Source organism: Pteropus medius, unplaced genomic scaffold, assembly GCF_902729225.1.
Source record: "Pteropus medius unplaced genomic scaffold, Ma_sr-lr_union100, whole genome shotgun sequence".
NCBI classification, from domain to species: Eukaryota; Metazoa; Chordata; class Mammalia; order Chiroptera; family Pteropodidae; genus Pteropus; species Pteropus medius.
This window is the reverse complement of record NW_024342647.1, coordinates 536,031-556,397: the sequence shown is the minus strand read 5'-3', so window position 1 is coordinate 556,397 and position 20,367 is coordinate 536,031. Positions and strand designations below refer to the sequence as shown.

The 20,367-nt window shown below is 57.7% G+C and overlaps 1 protein-coding gene across 6 annotated transcripts in view; it reads left to right on the top strand.

The window, feature by feature from the left end:
• DAB2IP (DAB2 interacting protein) overlaps positions 1–18,991 on the top strand; it is a 156,525-nt gene extending 137,534 nt beyond the window's left edge. For 4 of the 6 annotated variants that reach the window (XM_039866715.1, XM_039866709.1, XM_039866712.1 and 1 more), the window contains 8 exons: positions 1,579–1,815; positions 3,500–3,701; positions 5,531–5,709; positions 7,617–8,505; positions 9,226–9,378; positions 11,522–11,715; positions 16,157–16,244; positions 17,057–17,525. In XM_039866715.1, coding sequence (XP_039722649.1) covers positions 1,579–1,815; positions 3,500–3,701; positions 5,531–5,709; positions 7,617–8,505; positions 9,226–9,378; positions 11,522–11,715; positions 16,157–16,244; positions 17,057–17,224 — 2,110 coding nt within the window. In that variant the 3' untranslated portion in view covers positions 17,225–17,525. Of the gene's footprint in view, positions 1–1,578; positions 1,816–3,499; positions 3,702–5,530; positions 5,710–7,616; positions 8,506–9,225; positions 9,379–11,521; positions 11,716–16,156; positions 16,245–17,056; positions 17,526–18,194 lie in introns of those variants that run through there. The other 2 variants (XM_039866711.1, XM_039866710.1) reach the window with 2 other exon arrangements.
• Positions 18,992–20,367: the final 1,376 nt, after the last annotated feature.

Here is a 20,367-nt window from a genome sequence, read left to right as displayed (position 1 = left end):
TTTTCTCCTTGGTCACTACTCTAGCTCATGACAGGCATGTCACTCTCCACTGGAGCCCCTCTCCTGACCCCACAGCCCCACCCCCAGCCATATGTCGTTGCTTTCTCTGGTCACACTGCACGCCTTGCCTTCCCGCTTGAAGGCCTTACGCCCGGCCCCCCTTGGTGGCCCCTCCACGTCACCACAGTCAGTTCTCCCCTCCTGTTCACCTGGGGCCGGCCTGGCCACTTGGGCTGGGTCACAAATGATCCCTGACATCGGGGGCAGGGGCGACCATAGAGCCCGGAACTCTCTGGGGCCAGGCTTTGTTCTCACCCTGCCCTGCTGTTCCCAGGGTGGGCCGGGTGTGGGACACAGGGAAACATGCCTGGGGACAAAGCTTTTCCATTTCCTCTTTCTGGTGTTTGTCAGACCCAGAGGCACCTCTCAGTTCTGGACAAGGCCATCGTTAGATATCATCACTCCATGCCTGCCTCCTGCCCAGTCCTGGGCCAGGCATTCCAAGGGCTGGAGTTGAAGGCTGCCTGCCCTCACGGTCTCTCTAGCCAGTGCCTTTGTACTCACCACATTCCCCGCTGAGAGCTCGCTGGGCTGGGCGCTGGGCTTGACGGGCAAAAGCTTTCCAAGTTGATCAAGGCCTCTAATGGCCTCGGGATCTCAGCCTTAACATGGCCCTGTGAGCTCGGCAAGGCAGGCCTCGTTCTCAGTGTAAGGGTGAGGAAACTGACAGCCAGGCAGGACCGGGCACCTGGTCAGAGCATCCGGAGCTAGTAACAGCCAGGCATAGCCTGGGTTCAGCAAGCACTGGGTCCTCGCCAGCCCAGGGTGGGAGGCCCATCTTTTAGGGTAAAAAGATAGGAAAGCCACTTAAAGGTTGGCGTGGTGGGGCCTCGTTGTGGCAGGTTGGGGATGCTCAGGGGAGAGAGCCCCCCAGTTGGGGGTTAGGGACCCTGCCCACACTCACTGGGTCCCTCAGGGAAGTCACTCGCCCTCTAGGAAGTAGCTGTGTCTTCACCCTATGGTTAGGCCAGCCCCATCGTGATCACTCCCAGCTCTGCTGAAAACCTGATTCCTATACTGTTATTCAAGCAAAAGGAGTAAGTCTCAAAAGCCAGTGATGGGAACGAAGGAGCAATGGTCTGTTCCGGCTGTTTCCCTCCCTCTCTCGTGGACCCTGATGCCTGCAGTTTGGGGAAGAGGGTTGAAGGAAGGTGGGACCATGAGCTGGCCCTTGCCGTTGGTTCCTGTTGGGACAGAGACCCGGCTCCTCTGTGCTCGTGTTCCATCCCACTCGGCCCCTTTGTGGAGAACCCGCTGCCCTGACTGGAGCTTGGGGGTGTCTGCTCCTTCAGCTTGCTGAGCACTCCCTCGGTGCCTTCACCGAGCTGTGCCGTCTCAGCTCCCCGAGCAGCCCTGCCTGAAGGGTCATAGGTCACTGAGTAAGGGCCCAGGGAGCTCACAGCTGTCGGGGCTGGGACACAGGGCTCTGTCGGACCCAGACCCAGGTCCCTGTTCTGTGCCCTCCTGTCCTGGGCCTCTGCCTGACCACTGGGCCCACTCCCGCCTGTTCCTGCGCAGTGTCTTCCCCCGGGAGCTGAAGGAGGTGTTTGCCTCGTGGAGGCAGGAGTGCAGCAGCCGAGGCCGGCCCGACATCAGCGAACGGCTCATCAGCGCCTCGCTGTTTCTGCGCTTCCTCTGCCCGGCCATCATGTCACCCTCGCTCTTCAACCTGCTGCAGGAGTACCCCGATGACCGCACGGCCCGCACCCTCACCCTCATCGCCAAGGTTACCCAGAACCTGGCCAACTTCGCCAAGTGAGTGCTTTGTCGCCTGACGGGCAGAGTCGGGGCGGGGGCGTGGGGCTGGAGCCCACGGGGACAGAGCTGGGCTGCACTGTGGGCCCTGCTTTGGTCCCTGTCATCCTTAGTCCTTGCCCTCTCCCCTTTTCAAAATATAATGTTCTCTACACCCCATCCTCCCCCTCCTAAAAGTACATGCCGTTTTGGTATGTTTCCTTAATTTTCAAAGGTAAGAAGACAAGATATTTTTTCCTTCTGCTTTTTTGAATTAATATTTTATCATAAGGATTCTCCCATGTACTTAACATTCATAAGCCTCATTTTGAAATGCATGACTCATACGCTTTCAAGGGAGAAGGGCCCATATTTCCTTAGCCCGTCCCCCGTGGTTGGGTGCTCAGGCTGTTTCAGACTGTCCTTGTTTAATGCCGTCCTTGCTCGTAAAATGTTCCTGACTGTACCTTAGAGTGAGGGGGCGGAAACGGAAGGGCCGGGTCATCTGGTCACTCATTTGCAAAGCGTAGATAGAGCCCCATTCTGGGGCCACCTCCGTTCTGGGCTCTTAATCGGGCCAGGTCCCGGCTCCCTGGAGCCAGCCCTTCAGCAGGGGAGGGAGATGCCGAGTGAGCAGCAGAGCGGGGCTGGAGGTGTGCCCTCCGCTTCCCGGGAGGCTTTCCGGAACACGTGCTCCCAGCTGCGTGCCAGGATCTAAGGCGGCCATCCACTCACAGCAGGGCAGCAAGAGCGGAGGTGGGGCAGGCCCGGGGACGGCCGTGTGCTGGAGGGACAAGACGATGTGGCATTTCTGAATCAAGTGCCAGGCTGGGAGATGTGGGAGATGAGACCCAGGGGCACAGCGAGGACTCAAAGGCGAGGCAGGGTGGTGGGAGCCACCAGCGGGCTTTGAGCAAGGGAGAGGACGGCTCTCATCTCTTCTGGGTCCTGAAAAGGTCAGCTTGGCAGTGGTGGGGCCAGGGTGTTGGAGGGAGCAGGACTGGCAGCTGAGAGACCGGAAGGAGAGCTCAGCTGTGGTTCCAGCAGGAGAAAAATGGTAGAAGTATTGGGTTGAGGGGGTGGCGATGCAGGAGGCAGTGGCTGCAAGGTCAAGGGGTGACAAGAAGATAAGTCAGCAGGCCTTGTCAGTCGCGGGGAGGGTGAGGGAGGAGATTGCCCATCAGGCTCCTGGCCCAGCTGTCCGGTGGACGGTGGTGTCTCCACTTAGGATAGGGAGCCCAGGAGGAGAGCATGGATATGGGCGATAGTGACGACTTCAGACTTGGCCGGGGTGGGTAGGAGGAGGGGAGGTGCTGTGGACATAGCGTGTGTGTGCCGGCTCGGCAGAGGCCTGGCCGAGCGCGGATTGAGAATCATCTGCGCACCAGGCCGTTGAAACTTGGAGGGGGAAAAGAAAGAGATTGTGATTAGCAGTGAAAGGGCGTGAGGACCAGGGAACATTCTAGGTCTTGTGAGAAAAGGTGCAAGAAAGAGTCTCTGGAGTCGGCCATGAGGAAAGAGGGCCCTGAGTCAGCAGATTGGTTGGCGGGGGGGGGACTGAGTGATAGAGGAGCCAGGCATGGTGCTCAAGGAAGGGTGGGAGCTGAGAAGGTGGACGCGTCTCAGAGAAGGGGGCCCCTGGGTGGGGCCTGGCTTTCCCGGGCCTGCCTCGGAACCAGGTGCTCACCCTCTCTGCTCTCTCTAGGTTTGGAAGCAAGGAAGAATACATGTCGTTCATGAACCAGTTCCTGGAACACGAGTGGACCAACATGCAGCGGTTTCTGCTGGAGATCTCCAACCCCGAGACCATCTCCAACACCGCCGGCTTTGAGGGCTACATCGACCTGGGCCGCGAGCTCTCCAGCCTGCACTCCCTGCTCTGGGAGGCCGTGAGCCAGCTCGAGCAGGTGCCTGTGCCCGTGGGACAGAGGACAGTCAAAGAGTTCCCCCATGTAGGGCAGATCGGCAGCCCTGCCCGGTGCCAGAGCCCAAGGTTCCAACCCAGGCCCTGTCAGCACGCACAGGGACCTTGGCCCCGTTCCCCTGGGGCCTGCCACATTCACTTGCCAGCACCTGCTGGGGGACCCCACTCTGGGTACTGGGGCTTCAGTTGTGTTCCATGCACTTGGCGATGTGTGGGTGGATTCCACATACGAAGGCGTGTTCCCCACCTGTGAGAAATGTGATCAGACTTAGCTACTTCTCCAAAAATGTCCTTGTTCTGGGTTTTAAGGCCACTGATAAGAACAAGATAGAATGCTCCACCTCCACGTGTCAGGCAGGAAGTTACGAACCTTCCCAGAATTGCCCTTGACCATCAGTTGAAATGGTTATTCCCTAGACATCTCCGACATTGCTGCAGCCATCTGGAGTGTGCCCTCTGTGGCCTGGGGGTCCAGTGCACCCCCAGCAGCCCCAGCCCACACGGTGAACAAGTTCTTGGCAGCAAGGGTGAGGCCGGCTGCAATCTGCTTCCAGAATATCTTTTGCTTTCCCAGAGATCTGAGAGACCACCTTACAAAAGCAGTTGTTGCTGAAACGGGGCTGGAAGGCCTCCCCGCTCCTGCCCCATTCCTGGACATGACCACTCAGGTCACTCCCACGTGTGTGTGAAGTACACACACAGCACAAGGTCCTCTTCCTCTTTTATGTATTTGCGTCAGAGTGAGAACTTACGTGTGCACTGCAGTGTGCACTTCTCACTCTGTCGTGGCCATCTTTCCATGGCACCACGTATGTCCCCCGCTGCAGCCTTTCTAACAGCCCAAGACTGTCCTGTCGTGTGACTGGAGTTTATTTCACTGACCCCCTGTTGCTGGACACTTGGGTTAGTCCAGCTTTTCACTACAAACAGATGCTGTCGTAGTCATTTCTGCCCGTTTATGTCCACTGCCCTTTGGCTGCGAGAGACACGGTGTGGGGGACGTGGAAACTAGGGCCAGGAGGAAACTAGGGCCAAGACCTTCTCTTCCTCCACTGCTGCCAACACCAGTTACTCCAGCTGCCACCACTGCCTGAGCCCCTGTGCCGGCCACCGTCCTCTGTATCTGCACAACGGTCAGCAGCCATCACAGCTGACAGTGTAGCAGCAAGGATTTGAAATTGAGCTGTGTTAGCCTCTTGAGTCTGTGCTCTGTTGACCACATGAGTCTTCACACTTCCTTTTTGTACAAAGTCCTGTGCGGAAGCCAGTGCATAAGCAGAAGATGGCAGAGTCCCCTGCCCTCAGCTCGGCCCTGCAGCCCAGAACCCTTAGCACTGTGAGGTTAAGATGGGCCCAGGTGTCACCCTCTGCCTGACCATCATCCACTTGTTACTTGTCTGACAGGCATGTGGTGGTGTCTGCTCTGTGCCTGGACCATCTCCAGTGGGGCTCAGGTGTCAAAGCGGGCCAGGCCCCGTCCCTCCCTGTGGGAAGTTCTGGATTCCACATGTGTTTTTCACTGTGGAGAGGCACCAAAGTAGAACGAACTAGGGTCAAAGGCTCGGACTAGGTTGGCATTGTTCCTCTGGGCCTCGCACTTCTGTCTCAGAAGGTTATGGGGAGCTGATGAATATGGACTTTGCAGATTGCTGAGCTCTACTCCCCCCTGCCCCGCCCTGGCCCTGCTGGATCTGCCTGGTGGGGGAGGAGGGCCTGCGCGCTCGGGGGTTTTGAACCACAGTGGCTGCTGCGTGCCTGGCCTCCCCAGGTGGCCCCAGCAGGTTACACCTGCCCCTTGTCGTGTCTTTGCAGAGCATCGTATCCAAATTGGGACCCCTGCCTCGAATTCTAAGGGACGTCCACACAGCACTGAGCACCCCGGGCAGTGGGCCGCTCACAGGGAGCAACGACCTGGCCTCCACTCCTGGCTCTGGCAGCAGTAGCATTTCAGCTGGGCTGCAGAAGATGGTGATTGAGAATGATCTCTCTGGGTAAGAGCTGCCAGATGTGCTGGGTGCCGTGGGGTGCATGTGCAGACAAGGCACAGCCCACCTACAGTCTGTAAAACAAGCTGGACAAGACTCAAAGAATGTTGTGCAGGCCCTAGGCAGGTAACCTCCGCTTTGGAAAAATCGGGGAAGGCTGCCTGGAGGAGGTAGGGCTAAAGTTTTGAGCTTGTTAGGAAACATTTCCATTGGTGGAAAAGGCATTCTGGGTAGCGGGACTAGCACTAACAAAGGCCTGGACAAAGCTGGCATGTTCTATTGAAGAACAGTTACTAGTCCCCGATACCTCCAGATCGTTACCTAGATGTATGTTAAAAATACCTGTTCTCCTGGTATTTCCTGGCCTTGAATCAGTCTCCAGAAGTGGTGCTCAGGGGCATGTGTTTTTAGCAGGAACTCAGGTGACTACAAAGCTTTGAGGCTGAGCCTCAGAAAACTAGAGTTGGGGCCCAGCCCTCACTCTGAGCCCTCAGCCCCTGGACAAGTGCTGGACAATAAAACACATATAGTGGAGGAAAAGGCAAATGTTCTGTAACGTCGATGTCAAAATGGGGATATTTCTTTAAAATAGGTGTTTATACCGAGTCATTTGTGCCTCCCTCACAGTCCCCTGCCTGCCAGGGGCCATCTCGGACCAGCCAGTGAGAGTGAGGGTGAGGCAGCAGAATTGGGAGTCGGGTCTCAGCCAGTGGTGGTGGCAGTGGCAGTCTTTTAAGGGCATGGAGATCAAGAATCGGGGGCGGGACGGGGCGGAACATAAGACTGGAAGCCCAGGAAGAGGCCAGATGCCACTTCCGGGTCCCTCTGCGTCTCAGGGTTCGTTCATACAACCTGCCAAGTGAAGTAAATCTTAGTTCAGGTGGGGACACACCTTAGCTGAGAGAGAGCCAGGCTCATGGGTTTTGAGGAGACCTGACCAGGTTCAAGGCTGGTCCGGGTTTCTCCCAGCTCCGCCAGCTGGGGCTTGGCACTTCCTCTCCCCATCTGAGGCTAAGCCTACATTCCAAGCCCATGTCAAAGCCCCAGGTCTTTGCTGCCTCCAGCGCCCTCAGAGCCCATTTCACCCCCACATTCTTCCCTCCAAAGTCCAGCTGGCTCCACCACGTTGTGCCTTCTTCCAAGGAGCCAGCTTCAGGGAGGGGCCCAGAAGAGGCTGGAAGACCCGGGGAGGGTGCAGCTTGCCACTGCAGGCGCAGACTCTCCCTGCCTGAGTCATGCCCTGAGGATCCTCCTCTGATTGTTTTTGGCAAGAACGCCAGCCCCCGCCTGCCAGTCAGTCAAGGGGGTGGCAGCAGGAGGCTGGGCAGGGGAGGCTTCACCAGGCCCCCAGTTTGCTTATCAGTCTGATTAGGAGCAAGAGGCAAGAGGCAAGAGGCAGAGGGAGCCCCCGTGGCGTTGAAGTCGGGAGTTCTCCGTGCAGGACCCTTGGATAGCCGAGAGCCACTGCGTTGTGGGTTTAGCTAAGGGTGGGGGGAATTTTCCAGAACACTCCAGACTTCAGCACCCATTATCCCAAGGTGCAGCCGAGCAGGGAAAGGGCAACTGCCAAGCAGCCTGGTCCGGCACTGGCAGCTCTGGCCACTAGCGCAGAGGTTTTGTTCAGGAACAGCCATCACAGCCATTCAGCCCCCGTGGCAGCTTCGGCCAGGGCCAGCTGCCCAGGCTCAGGTTTAGTGTTGCCGCTGGGCCAGTGGTCCCGGGACTGCCCCACTCTTGCTGCCCCTGCGCCTTGCCTCCCCGCCCCACCTTCCCTCTCCCGCCCCGGCCCCGGCCCCGGCGCAGGCCGCTGGGCCCGGCAGGTCGGCGGGGGCTGTCGGTTCGGACCTGCCTTGGCCGCATTCACAGTTCTTCTCTTCCCCCTTCTTTCCCTGTGTGTGCTTGTCTCCCTGCAGTCTGATAGATTTCACCCGGTTACCGTCTCCAACCCCCGAAAACAAGGACTTGTTTTTTGTCACAAGGTCCTCCGGGGTCCAGCCCTCACCTGCCCGCAGCTCGAGTTACTCGGAAGCCAACGAGCCTGATCTTCAGATGGCCAATGGTGGCAAGAGCCTGTCCATGATGGACCTCCAAGACGCCCGCACGCTGGACGGGGAGGCGGGCTCCCCGGCGGGCCCTGACGCCCTCACCGCGGACGGGCAGGCCCCTGCAACTCAGCTGGTGGCTGGGTGGCCAGCCCGGGCAGCCCCCGGGAGCCTGGCAGGGCTGGCCACAGTGCGGCGGGCAGGCCAGACGCCGACCACGCCGGGCACTTCGGAGGGCGCGCCCGGCCGGCCTCAGCTGTTGGCCCCGCTCTCCTTCCAGAACCCTGTGTACCAGATGGCGGCTGGCCTGCCTCTGTCACCCCGCGGCCTTGGCGACTCGGGCTCCGAGGGCCACAGCTCCCTGAGCTCCCACAGCAACAGTGAGGAGCTGGCGGCCGCTGCCAAGCTGGGAAGTTACGGCGGTGCCGCCGAGGAGCTGGGGCGACGGCCGGGCGAGCTGGCGCGGCGCCAGATGTCGCTGATGGAGAAGGGTGGGCAGCCCACCGTGCCGCGGCAGAACAGCGCCGGCCCCCAGCGGCGGATCGACCAGCCGCCGCCTCCGCCTCCACCACCACCTCCGGCCCCCCGGGGCCGGACGCCGCCCACCCTGCTCAGCACCCTGCAGTACCCACGGCCCTCAAGCGGCACCCTGGCGTCGGCCTCTCCCGACTGGGCGGGCCCTGGCGCCCGGCTCCGGCAGCAGTCCTCCTCCTCCAAGGGCGACAGCCCGGAGCTGAAGCCGCGCGCGCTGCACAAGCAGGTCAGTGCTGCGGGCGGAGGGGAGGGCGGGCCGGGTCGTCACGCCCACTCACGCTGCTCCCCCTGGTCATTCCACCTCCGCCGCACCCGGCTGCCATCCCACGCCGAATGACAGCCCATCCCACCAGCCTGCCACACATGTCACCACCCTCTTTTCAGCCCCACTGGCACCTGCCTCGTTGGCCCCTGCCTAAATCCTGGGAACCAGGGACACTGGCCTTACGGTCCCTCTGCCAGTTCTCCCTGAGACACCCAGATCAGGGAGAAGGAGGGAGGAGGGGCCGATCCGTTTCCATTTCCAAGCTTATTACAGCCCTCTCCAGGGTAGGAGCCTACCCACCCCTCACAGGCCCCCGCCCTGCACCGAGCCGGCTTCCAGGGAACCTGGGTGTCCTCTGTCACCCAAGGGCCACACGCAGCATGCGGAACTGACGTCCCCTGGGTAGACCTCCTGGTCTGCCAGGGCCAGACCACCCATTCTCACCTGGGTGGCAGAGAACAGCTCAGGAGGCCACCTGGGCTCTTGACTCTGCCTTAGGCTGCCCGGGAGGTGGAGCTTCCTGGGTTAGGGGCTGCATCAGTAGGTGCCCAGCCAGCTGAAAGTCCCCTCCCTCCCCACCGTGCCTCTGAGCCACTTGTCCCTATGGCTCACTGGGTGCCACCCCCACCCTTCCCCTCCCATGCCTCCCTCCAGCCCCTCACAGCTGTCGTTTCATTGTAGGGCCCTTCACCCGTGAGCCCCAATGCCCTGGACCGCACGGCCGCTTGGCTCTTGACCATGAACGCGCAGTTGTTAGAAGACGAGGGCCTGGGCCCAGACCCCCCCCACAGGGATAGGCTAAGGAGTAAGGAGGAGCTCAGCCAAGCAGAAAAGGTAAAGCTGGACCCTGGCAGTTTGGGGCAGGGCGGGGCTGCCTCCCTTGGCAGCTGGCAGGATTCTCTCCTCTCGAGCCCTGAATGGGGGCGCTGCTCGGTCCTGCAAATGGCCAGTCCCCTCTCAACCCCTGGTTTCACTTGAGGACAGTGATCAGTGGAATCTGGAATCAGCAAGAACGATTTAGCTTAGACACGACATTTCCCACACGGGCTGTACGTGAGACTCAGCTGGGACTTCTCCTGAATCCAGGCTCCCAGAAGCTGGTCATTGGACCTCTGGGAGGCCTCATTCTTGAGTGACTGGGCGGCTGAGCTTAAGAGAATCTGGGACTTGACGTTCGGGGGTGCCGAAGAGGCACGTGGAGTCCCTTGAGGGAGCCTCGTGCATGAGGAGGCGGAGGTGTGGGTCCCGAGACAGCTGGAGAAGCACCCCAGCCAGGCCCCCTCCACTCGGGGCCTGTGCCTGCCTGAGGCCGGGCTCTTTTCCAGCCCCCATCTCCACCGGGGCCTGGGAGAGAGAGAGCCAGGGTGAGGGGTCAGGTTGCTACTGTGATGTGTTCTTCCCCCCAGGGGAAAAAAAAATCTGTCTAAAATACCCAGACCCCGCGCCACCACACGTATGCGGCCTTCCGGGAGGGACAGTGGGGCGCTTCTCGTCTCCAGAATTCTCCCAGTGGCAGCAGCTTCCCTGGATCCGTGGCTGGTCCTTGTCTCTTCCTGGAGGCCAAAGCCAAGGTCGACCCAGGACCAGTGCAAGGTCCCCCAGACAATTCCCCCTCTCACTGCTGGTGCTCCCACCCTCTCAGCCCCAAGAAAGTCTGGAGCAGCCTCTCGGCAAGGGCACGGGGGGCAGGGGGGCAGCCTCCCTCTCCTGGCCTAGGGCGGGGTTCATGTTCATGCTGCATTCCGCCACCCTCCGCCATCCTCTGGGTCCACCACATCCGCTCGCTTTCACCATAATTATGTGAGGGGGACCAGGGAACATGGGGCATAGTGCTCCAAGAGCCAGGGTTCGGCTGGGCAGCAAGGAGGGCCAGCCTCACCCCCGGCTCCCTCCGTGAACCCGGGGCCAAGCTCTGCCTTTTTGAGACTCACGTTCCCGTTCGTGAGTGGCTAGGATGACCTGAGTGAGTGTGAGTCAGGCTGCGGCTGGCGTGTCCGCTTTCCTCATTGTCCCTGGGAGGAATGTGCTGCGGCTTCTCTCGCCATCTCTGCCGCTGACCCTCCCAGGCAAATCCAGGAGGCCTTTGTTGCCCAAGCTCCTCGGAGACCTGGTCCTGCCTGTCAGGCCCTTCCCACACCCCTCTGTCCAGCTAAGCAGCACACCCAGGATGGGGCCAGGGCCATTTCTCACAGAGCCAGGCTGCCCGGTGGGTCCAGCTTTGTTTCAGGGATTACGTTTGGGGTTGAGCTGGGTCTCTCTGGCTTTGCTGCCCCGCTGATTTTGGGCGGCCCTTTGCCCTTGAGTGAGTTGGGCTCCTGTTACCAAGGCCCCAAGCCCTCGACCCTGCCCCGCCCTCTGTCCAGCCTGCACAGCCCCCCAGCTTGCTTCTTCTCTTGCTGCCTTACATCTCCTTCTCTTCCCCAGAGGCTGAGCGTGCTGGGCCGAATCAGAGCCAGAAAGCCAAGACCACCTTGCCCTTAACCTCTCTGTGCCCACTTCCCTGCACCACCACCCCGGCTTCGGGGTCAGATAGAAGCTGGGAGGCTAGGATCTTACCCCGCTTGTCAGTCACTCTACTCTGTGTGACCAGGTCACTTTGCCTTCTGGGCCTCAGTTTCCCCTCTAGTAGAGCTGCTACCTCACAGGGCACGGTCAGATCTCCTTAACGTACTCAAGCGTGTTTTAACCTTTTAATGAAAAGGTCAAGACCCTAGTTAAACCTTTACTTCTGAGAGATCTGGGTTTGAGTCTTCATGCTCTCAGCCGTAAGGTCAGGCTGGGGGAGCTTGGCGTGGAGAGGGCCCCAGATGGGGGGCAGTGTTTGGCATCTCCTCGCTGAGTGAAGTGAGCTGGGATGCTGACCGCCCCGGGAGCATTTCAAGCTGGGCTCCTTCCCACCCCGTGCTCCTGCTCCGGCTCACGAGGCTGTGCTCTCTGTCCTGGGTGCTGTGCTCGTGGCACGCTGCCCTCCTGGCAGGACCTGGCAGTGCTGCAGGACAAGTTACGCATCTCCAACAAAAAGCTAGAGGAGTATGAGACCCTATTCAAGTGCCAGGAGGAGACGACGCAGAAGCTGGTGTTGGAGTACCAGGCGCGGCTGGAGGAGGGCGAGGAGCGGCTGCGGCGGCAGCAGGAGGACAAGGACATCCAGATGAAGGGCATCATCAGCAGGTGAGGGCGCCCGTCCCTGCTCGGGAGCCAGCCCCGGCCCCACATGCCCAGAGCGGGCAGACCTGTCCACTGCCCTCCAGGAGGCTCCTGGTCAGGGGAGGGGCCCATGAGCGGCAGGGTGAGCCGAGTGTGGCGATAGGAAGGAAGAGAGTGTCCTAGGAGGTGGGGACAGCGTGGCACAGGCCTGGGAGGTACGGGGTAGCCTGGAGTGTGGGGATCCCCACACGTCACAGCGTGCGTTGACATGACAATAAGATGCAAAGCTGGGCCCGGCGGACGTGAGGTCAGCCAGGCCCAGCTCACGAAGGGCCTGAGGGCCCTGTTAGGGGGGTCACGTTTCCTTGGTAAGTGCTCTCAGGGGAGTTTAGAAGCAGGATTGGGATGTCAGGAAAGACAGCGAGGACCCAGTTCGGGGCAGGAAAAGTAAGAATGAATGGCAGTTACGTTCCGTGGGTGAATATGGGAGGTGAGAGGGAAGAAGGAGACAGAATAACCTCTAGGCTTCTACTAAGAGCATCTGGGCGTATCGTGGTGCCAGTTACTGAGATGGGAAACTTGGAAAGAGGAGCAGTTTGGGGGAGGGGAGGGGGTGACCGTGCCAGGTTTGAATGTGTTGAGTTTTAAGGTGCCTGTGGATTATGCGGGAAGATTTCCAGGGGGACCATTGGTTTTAATGCTGACTCTTTATTGATGGTGTAGCATCTAAGTGAACCCACAGTCCCAATCCTGGCATTTACTTTCTTATGACAGTAATACCAGGTATAAGAGAGACAGTGTGGATTTAGAGCTTGTTTGTTTACACGGTATAAGAGCCTGTCACCTGGACAGATTTCACAGGTGTGCACATTCCCCCACCTGGCCTCATGCTTTATCCACTGCAGAAACCTTTCCCACAGTCCTATTTAGACTGCCTGTTTTTCTGCTTCTAATTGCTGTTTGCTTGGTTTACCTGTGGGTTTGTTCATAGGAAAATGGTTAGCAGCAGGCTTATAACCAGGGTGACTAGGAACCTACTGTTCACTTGACCGCCAGCTCTGCTCTTGGCCGACTTCACGTGTGTGGTTCTGAGAAGGGAAAACATTTTTCAGCTTAACCACCTCCTGCTCACTGTGTCTGTTCTCTGAGAGGCACATGCTCTGATTTCAGCGGCTTATTTAGCACGTTTATTTCTACTAACCAATCCTGCTATATTTCCTCCCTGACTGTAAATGCCACTTAGGTCAATTAGGTTGATGGTGTTGTTCAAGACTTCTGTATCTTCGCTGGTTTTTCTACTTGTTTACTCATCGAGAAAAGAATATCGAAGTTTCTAGTCAAAAGTACGGATTTGTCTGTCTGTATTTGTTGGTTTTTGTTTTACATACACTGAAAGTATCGTTAGACGCACACACATTTGGGATTGTGATGTATACTGTTAACGAACTGACCTCTTTATCATCATCAAATCACCTTTTTTGTAGCCCTACTTGATCTGAAATGTTTGATGTTGATACACCTGCCCCTAGTTCCTTTTAGCAGTGTTAGTCTGGTATGTCCTTTCCCATGCTTATACTTTTAACCCATCTGGGTGTCTCTACATAAAGTGAGTTTCTTTTACAGACACCTTGCTGTTTTTGCTTTTTATCTGACAGTTTCTGCCTTCTAATTGGAATGTTGAGACGACTTAGATTTAACGTAATTGTCAACATGAATATGTTTAAACCTACTGTCTTGCTTTTCGTTTTATTTGTACTGCTTTGTTCCTTTTTTCCCTGCCCTCTTTTATATCGAGTATTTCTGATGACTTCATTTTATCTCCTCTGTTGGCTTACTAACGATATTTCTTTGTTGTCACTTGAGGGCAGGGGTTGGAAACTTTCTGTAAAGTTGCAGATAATAAGTATTTTGAGCTTTTCAGGCCACATGGTGTTTGTCGCAACTCTTCAGCTCTTCCGTTAAGAACTTTTCGTGATGCGGCCCCTGCGCTGGCTGTAATAGTAGGTCCCCTGTCATTATCTTTGTTCTTCTATATTTAATGTCCTTTTTTTCCCTCTGGATTTTTTAAAACTTTACTTCTTTATCACTGATTGCCAATAACTTGATTATGTTGTGCTTCGGTGTAGTTTTCTTGATGTTTTCGAGGTCTGTTGAGCTCTTGGATCTGTGGGTATATGGTCACGCCTCCCCAGTCTTAGATAATTTCTGTTACTGTGTCTTCAAGTTTACGAATCACTTCTTTAGTGCCTTAATCTGCTGTTAATTCTGTCTAGTATTTTTTCATTTCAGATATTGCGTTTTTGCCTCTAGATCCTTTTAAATTTGGTGTGAATCCCATCCGTTTCTTCTCATCATGCTCTTGCTTTCCTCACGAAATATATTTATAATAGTTGTCTTAATGTCCTTGTCTACTAATTCTGTCATCTGTGACATTTCTGAGTCTGTTTTCACTAATTCTCTTCCTCGTTATGGGTTCTGTTTTCCTACCGTTCTGCGTGTTTGGTGATTTTTGGTTGGATGCCGGACATTGCGAACTTTAGATGCTGGTGGTTCTGTGTCCCTTTACATATTTTGGGTTTTGTTCTGGTCGCAGTGAGGTTCCTTGGAATCAGTTTAACGATTCTTTTGAGGCTTACAGTAAAACTTGGTTGGGTGGGTCCTGGACAGCCTTGCATCCAGATCTAACGTGGCTGTGCTATTGGAGCACTTTCCTTCTGGGGATTCTGTTTGAGGCCTCCGATGCTAGTACATTTTCCCAGTGCACTTGGAAGGAGCTGAAGTATTCCTAAGGGGGTTGGTTGTGTGAACTACCTTCCAATGGTTCGTGCCCCGGCCTGGCTGTGTTCTCACAGGCTTGCAGGCCAGTCCTCAGTCAGAGACCCAGAAGGCCCCTCGGGAGATGGGTGTTCTCTCTGCATCTTCCTCCTCTCCGGCCCTGTCCCACAAGTCCTACCTGTCTTGCCCCGCTGCCCTCCTGGGTCTCCTTAGCTCTGTGAGGTCACTTCTCTTTTTCTGTGTGGCGTGGACACTGTAGACAGTGAGCAGGGCTCGCCTTGCGTGCTCCGGTCTCACAGGCGTCACCACTGCACTGCCTGTTCAGTGTCTGGAAGCCTCTGTTTCGTGTAGGTTGCCTGGTTTTCTAGTTTTCTTGTTTGTATTTTTCTCGATGGCAGGAGGGTAAATCCGATGATACCCTCTACTGCCTGTCTTCCCCCATCGTCCCCCACCCTTCTCACAGGCTTTGCTCCGTGTCTGCGTTCCTTTAACAAGGAACCCCCTTTGGCACAGCCCCATACCCCTTCCTCCTGATTAGTGCTTCTGCCCCCCGACCCCACTGACTTCTCACAGCAGCCCTGTGTGGTTCCTGCCCCCGCACCATTAACCTCCCTGTGCATCTACTGTGCTGTGGGCCAGCTGCTCACTCGGGGGCCATGGGGCTGCTCTGCTGGACTGGAGAAGCTGTGATGGTAGAGATGCAAATGAAGCTCGCCTGAGAAGTGTATAGTGTGAGAAATATGGAGGGCGAGGCGGCCCCCTGGAGCCCTGACATCCTGGGGACGGACAGGACAAGGCATCTGCAAACAGTGGCCTAGAAGCTAGCAAACCGAGAGCGCCTAGGGTCTCGAAGCTAAAAGAATTGAGTTGGAAGATGGGCGTGGTCGAGAGTGATGGATGGGTGTGTGAAAGACCCGCAGGATGAGGGCAGGAAGGGTCTCAGGCAAGGAGCAGCTGGTGACAGACACACACCTGCCTGAGCTCTGAGCTTCTGCGGGCAGCATCCCTCCTCTTCCCTGCTTGTCGCCCACCTGCAGACCTTGCTCGTCCTTCAGAGGTCCAGTTCGTGTGTGCACGCCTCCACCTCACCCTCCAGGATGATTAGCTTCTTCCTGCTCTCTGTCCCCACGGCCCCTGAGCTTCCCATGCAGGGTGTAGCAACTGTCTGCCTGCCTGTGTCCCTGCCGCTTTGTGAGCTCCTTGAGGGAGAGGACTGCACTTCATTCATCTCTATACCACGAGTGCCTGGCACAGCCTCAGTGAATATGGAGTCAGGGAGACACTCTAGTGCCCTCCAGGGCCTTTGTCCTCCCATCTATGCCCCAGGACCCATGACTTTATACTACCTGTCTGGCTCCGGGGGATGGAAAGGATCCAACACCCGCTCCCACCCACCTTGGCTCCTGGAAGAACATCAGGAAAGGGGCAGCTCCAGGGGCTTCTGGGGATTTGGGAACAGCATAGGCAGGAGAAGTGTAAGGAAGCAGTAGATCTAGCCCGTGTCAGTGGCTGGGGGCCTGGGGAAGGGTGTCTGTCCCGGGCAAGTGCAGGAGGTCTGTGGACCAAGGAGAGGCTCTCCTGGTATGTCACCTCTGTGCAGGTACGATGGTCTAGGCCCACAAGGCCCCACACCCACCTCGTCATCTGCTCCCTCAAGTGCCAGCCTGACTGTCCTTGTCTCCGGTCACAGGTTGATGTCAGTGGAGGAGGAGCTGAAGAAGGACCACGCAGAGATGCAAGCAGCTGTAGACTCCAAGCAGAAAATCATTGATGCCCAGGTGGGGGGCGCTGGCCCTTTGGTCAGCTACAGGTGGTAAAGGGCGTGGGATAAGGAGGGGATGATTTTGGCTTCTCCCCATCCTCAGTCATGCCCCGCTACAAAAGCTGTGGAGGAATAAGAAACCAGGATCTCTGCTCCAAGAAGTCAGACTCGAGGGTCTCGGTGGACCACAAGCTCACTAGGACAGGCTGTGAAAGGGGTGGGGCAGCCCGATGGGTATCACCTTTCACCAGGGATGTTTACCAAAGAGTGGAAGCTATTGGGAGGGCTGGGGGTGACACAGGCTGGGCAGAGAGGAGGGGGCTCTCTTGTTCAGAGCTGCATCTTCCCAACTGCACTGAGAGGGGAGACACGTTAGAGAGTCTGGCCTCCGCTCTCCTTCACCCAGGGATGCGCCTTCTTCCTCTTACTTGCTTTAGAATAGGGCCAGGCCTTGCTCGGACTGTAAATTGCGCACACTGACCGGGAGCTGTCACCTGTGTGTCACATGTACACGCACATGAACAGAGCACCTGCTCTTGGGTCCTCGGGTGGCTACTGGATGACCGCTAGAGATGCTCTGTTTGGGTTTAGAAGCAGGCGGTCTGACAGAGATCTTGGGGAGGCAGACTCAAGGAGGTGGTGGCCCATGATGGCAAGGCCACGTCCTCCCAAACTCATGTCCCCTGCGCCACAGCCTCAGTGCCTTCCCCACCCTTCGCGTGTGGTGCACTCCCCCGATCCCGGCATCTCGTCCAGGCCACCTTCCCCTCCGTCCCCGCACTTCTCGTAGGGCCCTCTGACCCCGATTCACGCCCTCTTTGCCCACAGGAGAAGCGCATCGCCTCCCTGGACGCTGCCAACGCCCGCCTCATGAGCGCCCTGACACAGCTGAAAGAGAGGTACAGCATGCAGGCCCGTAACGGCATCTCCCCCACCAACCCCACCAAATTGCAGATTACTGAGAACGGCGAGTTCAGAAACAGCAGCAATTGTTAACCTGCCCGAGGAGAGGGAGGACTGTGGTGGCCCAGGGCAGGGCCCCAGCCTGGGGAGGAACACCCCACAGTTGCAGCCCCAGCGCAGGGGGCAAGAGGCCGAGGCTCGTCTCCCCGTGCCCTCCGCCCACGGTCCAGGAGGCGGCCACAGAGGGAGCCGAGAGACCATCGCAGCGGGAGCCCGCCCCCCGCTTCCGCCTGAGAAGCGTGTTGGGTGCAGGCCGAAGAGACAGCACTCGGGGAGTGGGACATCCTGGTGGGAGCAGGGGCCCGGCCACAACATGTCTCTGTTGGTTATCGAATTCGGCGTGTGTCACCCTTCCTTCTTGGCCTGGCCAAGTGCATGTACCCCACCCCCCATGCTCCCCAGGGAGGGAGCTGCCCGGAGACGTGGGGGATGAACAGCTAGGGGTCCAGGCTCCTTGGCAGTCAGGCTCCTGCCCTGTGGGACCTGCCTCTCAGTTCCAGGAGCTGACAGGTGTGTCAGCAGGCAGGGAGAGAGGGGGTGGGGAGGACGGAGCTGCCAGAGTTCCGTGTCGCCTGCCCAGCTCAACACCTGCCACTGCATGCAGCCTGTCGGGGTCCCTGCCTGCTGTGAGGAGCCGAGGATTCACCCCATACCTGTCCACACACTCCTGCCTTCCTCTTCCTCCCCACCTTACTCGTTCTGCCAAAAAGACCCAGTGAGGCTCACGGCTCTGTCTTCTGAGCCCTCACACCTGTGGGGAGGATATAGGCCTCCCTCTCTTGGCGCCCAGGCTGATGCTCTGGGGCTCCCGAAGCCAAAGATACGGGCAGAGCTGGCCCAGATGGCACCGTGCGTGCCACTTGTCCTTCTGTGGCCCTGCAGGGAGTGGCCGCTGGTGCTCACCCTGAGACAAAGGCTAGTCTTTCCTGATTGACGGTTAAAAAATTCTAATGCCCATGGGCCCTGAGAAGGTGGATAACTGTGATTTTTTTTCCTTTCACAGTATGCATTAGAAACAAAAGCCCGCTTGCTCGCTTGCTGGAACACAGGGGCCTTTTAAATTGAGCGTGCGCACTGCATGGGAAATAGCGGCCCCGGAGGATGTTAGACTTGCTCCCTCTCCAAGACAGCAGCGGCCTGCACCAGGCCCCGTGTGTGCGGCCGGCCTCCTCCTCACCCTTCCCGGGCCCCCAGCCCAGGACCCAGGCACTGCAGACAGGCGAGGGGCACACCCCACAGCTGGGGCCGGTTTTCCTCAGCTCTAGGCTGTTCTGTAGTTCTGCAGCCCTCCCCACCCCCGCTTGCGGGATGTAGTGGGGCAGGAGCTAGGGTCTCTCTCAGTCCCTCCTGTTCCTGGCCCTGGCCCTGGGTATTAGAGCTGGGGCGTCCGCAACCGAGCCAGGGCCAAGCCAGAGCCACACCCCCGCCTCAGCCTCAGGAAGCTGAGGAGCCCCTTGGGAAAAACACTGCGCCCTTCCCGCGGCCACAGAGCCCACCAGGAGGGGGCACGCGGGAGGGGTGGCCCGTCCACACCACACCCCGTCCCAGGCCCACGCCCTGAGGATGGTCTCGTAGATACAACCTGCAGATCACTTAGGCCGGAGATGTGCTCGCAGGGTGAGGGCAGCCCCCGAGGGTCACAGACCTCAGGAAGGAAGGCCACGGGGGCTCAGGCCCTGCTCCGGCTCCTGGTCTCACAGGCGGGGCCTGGCCCCACTGATGTCCTCTGGTTCAGTCTTGCCGCCCCCCCTTCCCCCCACAAACTGCCCAGGGAGCCCTCCCCTCCCCCCCATCCCACTCTCCCCCTTGTGCCCAGAGCTTACCCCTGAGCACCTCTTAGCAATACAAGGGGAGGTTCCAGGGCCCGACAGGGCGCAGGAGGTCATTGCGGTGGCCGGTGCTGGCGGCCCTTGGCTGGGCTGTGAGCTCTCAGGCCGAGAACCTTATTTACCTAGTGCAAAAACTGTAAAAGTGTACAGACTCTTCACAGATTTTTATCTGCATTGCAAGTCTGACAATTTTTGTAAATGTTCTTGGTGTTTGACTGTAATGTAACTATTTCACCTGATGGTTGTACATAGTCCTTTCGTCCTGGTGCTGCCGAGGGCCGCCCGGGACCGCTGCTCTCCGATGGTTTGTATTTTATTTTTTAATCTAGAGAACAGTATTGGGCAGGAGGAAGAGGTTTGGGATTTGGGTGTCGGGGTCTTTTCCTTGCCCATGCATTTATTCGTTTGCTTTCGCAGAGGTGCTGTCTGAGTGGGGGTGATGGAGACCTGTGCCCGGGCTGGGCCAGCAAAGGGGGCTCCTTCTCGGGCCACATAGAACCTGTGTCTCAGTGTTAGACGCCGCCCGCAGGCAGGACTGGGTCGCCAGAGGGCCTGGCGGGAGGGGGAGTGAGGGAAAGCTGTCCCCGCTCATGGAGGACCAAGGTCCCAGAACCCCAGACTCGGCTGGAGAAGGTTCTCCCCTCCTTTGCCAACACAAAGAGGCCTGACTTGTTTGCTTAACTTTTATGTTTAAGGTGAAGGAAACTGCCAAACTTCCTATAAGTGAAGACTCTCTTTCCGACTGCCCAGTATGGGGGGTGGGGAACCAGGGCCAGACCGCCACACCCCCCGGCCCTACAGCGCATCTGCCCGGGGCGCACCTCTTCCTCCCACCCTGTCCGCGGAAGGCAGACCATCCAGGGAAACAGCCCCTCTCTTTTCTACACACTCAGCCCCAAAGCCTCCCCAGCCCCCACTCCACCTCCCTGCTCCCCCTTTTGTAAGTATGTGAAAAAGGACAAAACTACAGATGTTGGAGTCTCGGCCGGAGTCTCCCCTCCGGCTGCGACTTTTAACTATGTAATAATGTACAGAGAACGTTGTTGGTGTTCTAAGACTGTGTGGCTGTGCAATTTCTGTACATTTGCAATTAGAAATATTAAAGATTTATTTAGCTATTTTAAGCCTGACTCACCTCTCTATTCATCGATGTCCCAGGAGATTCTCCAAGGGTGACAATTCGTGGGCTGATGTTGTCCTTTACCAAGGGGCCCAGCACTGAGTTCATCCTGGTGGCAGTTGTGGACCCTTAAAGCTGGTGGCACTGGTGGACCCTTAAAGCTGGTGGCACTGGTGGTCTCAGCTCACTAAGTGATCCTCCAGGCTGGGGGTCTCTCTGCTCCAGGA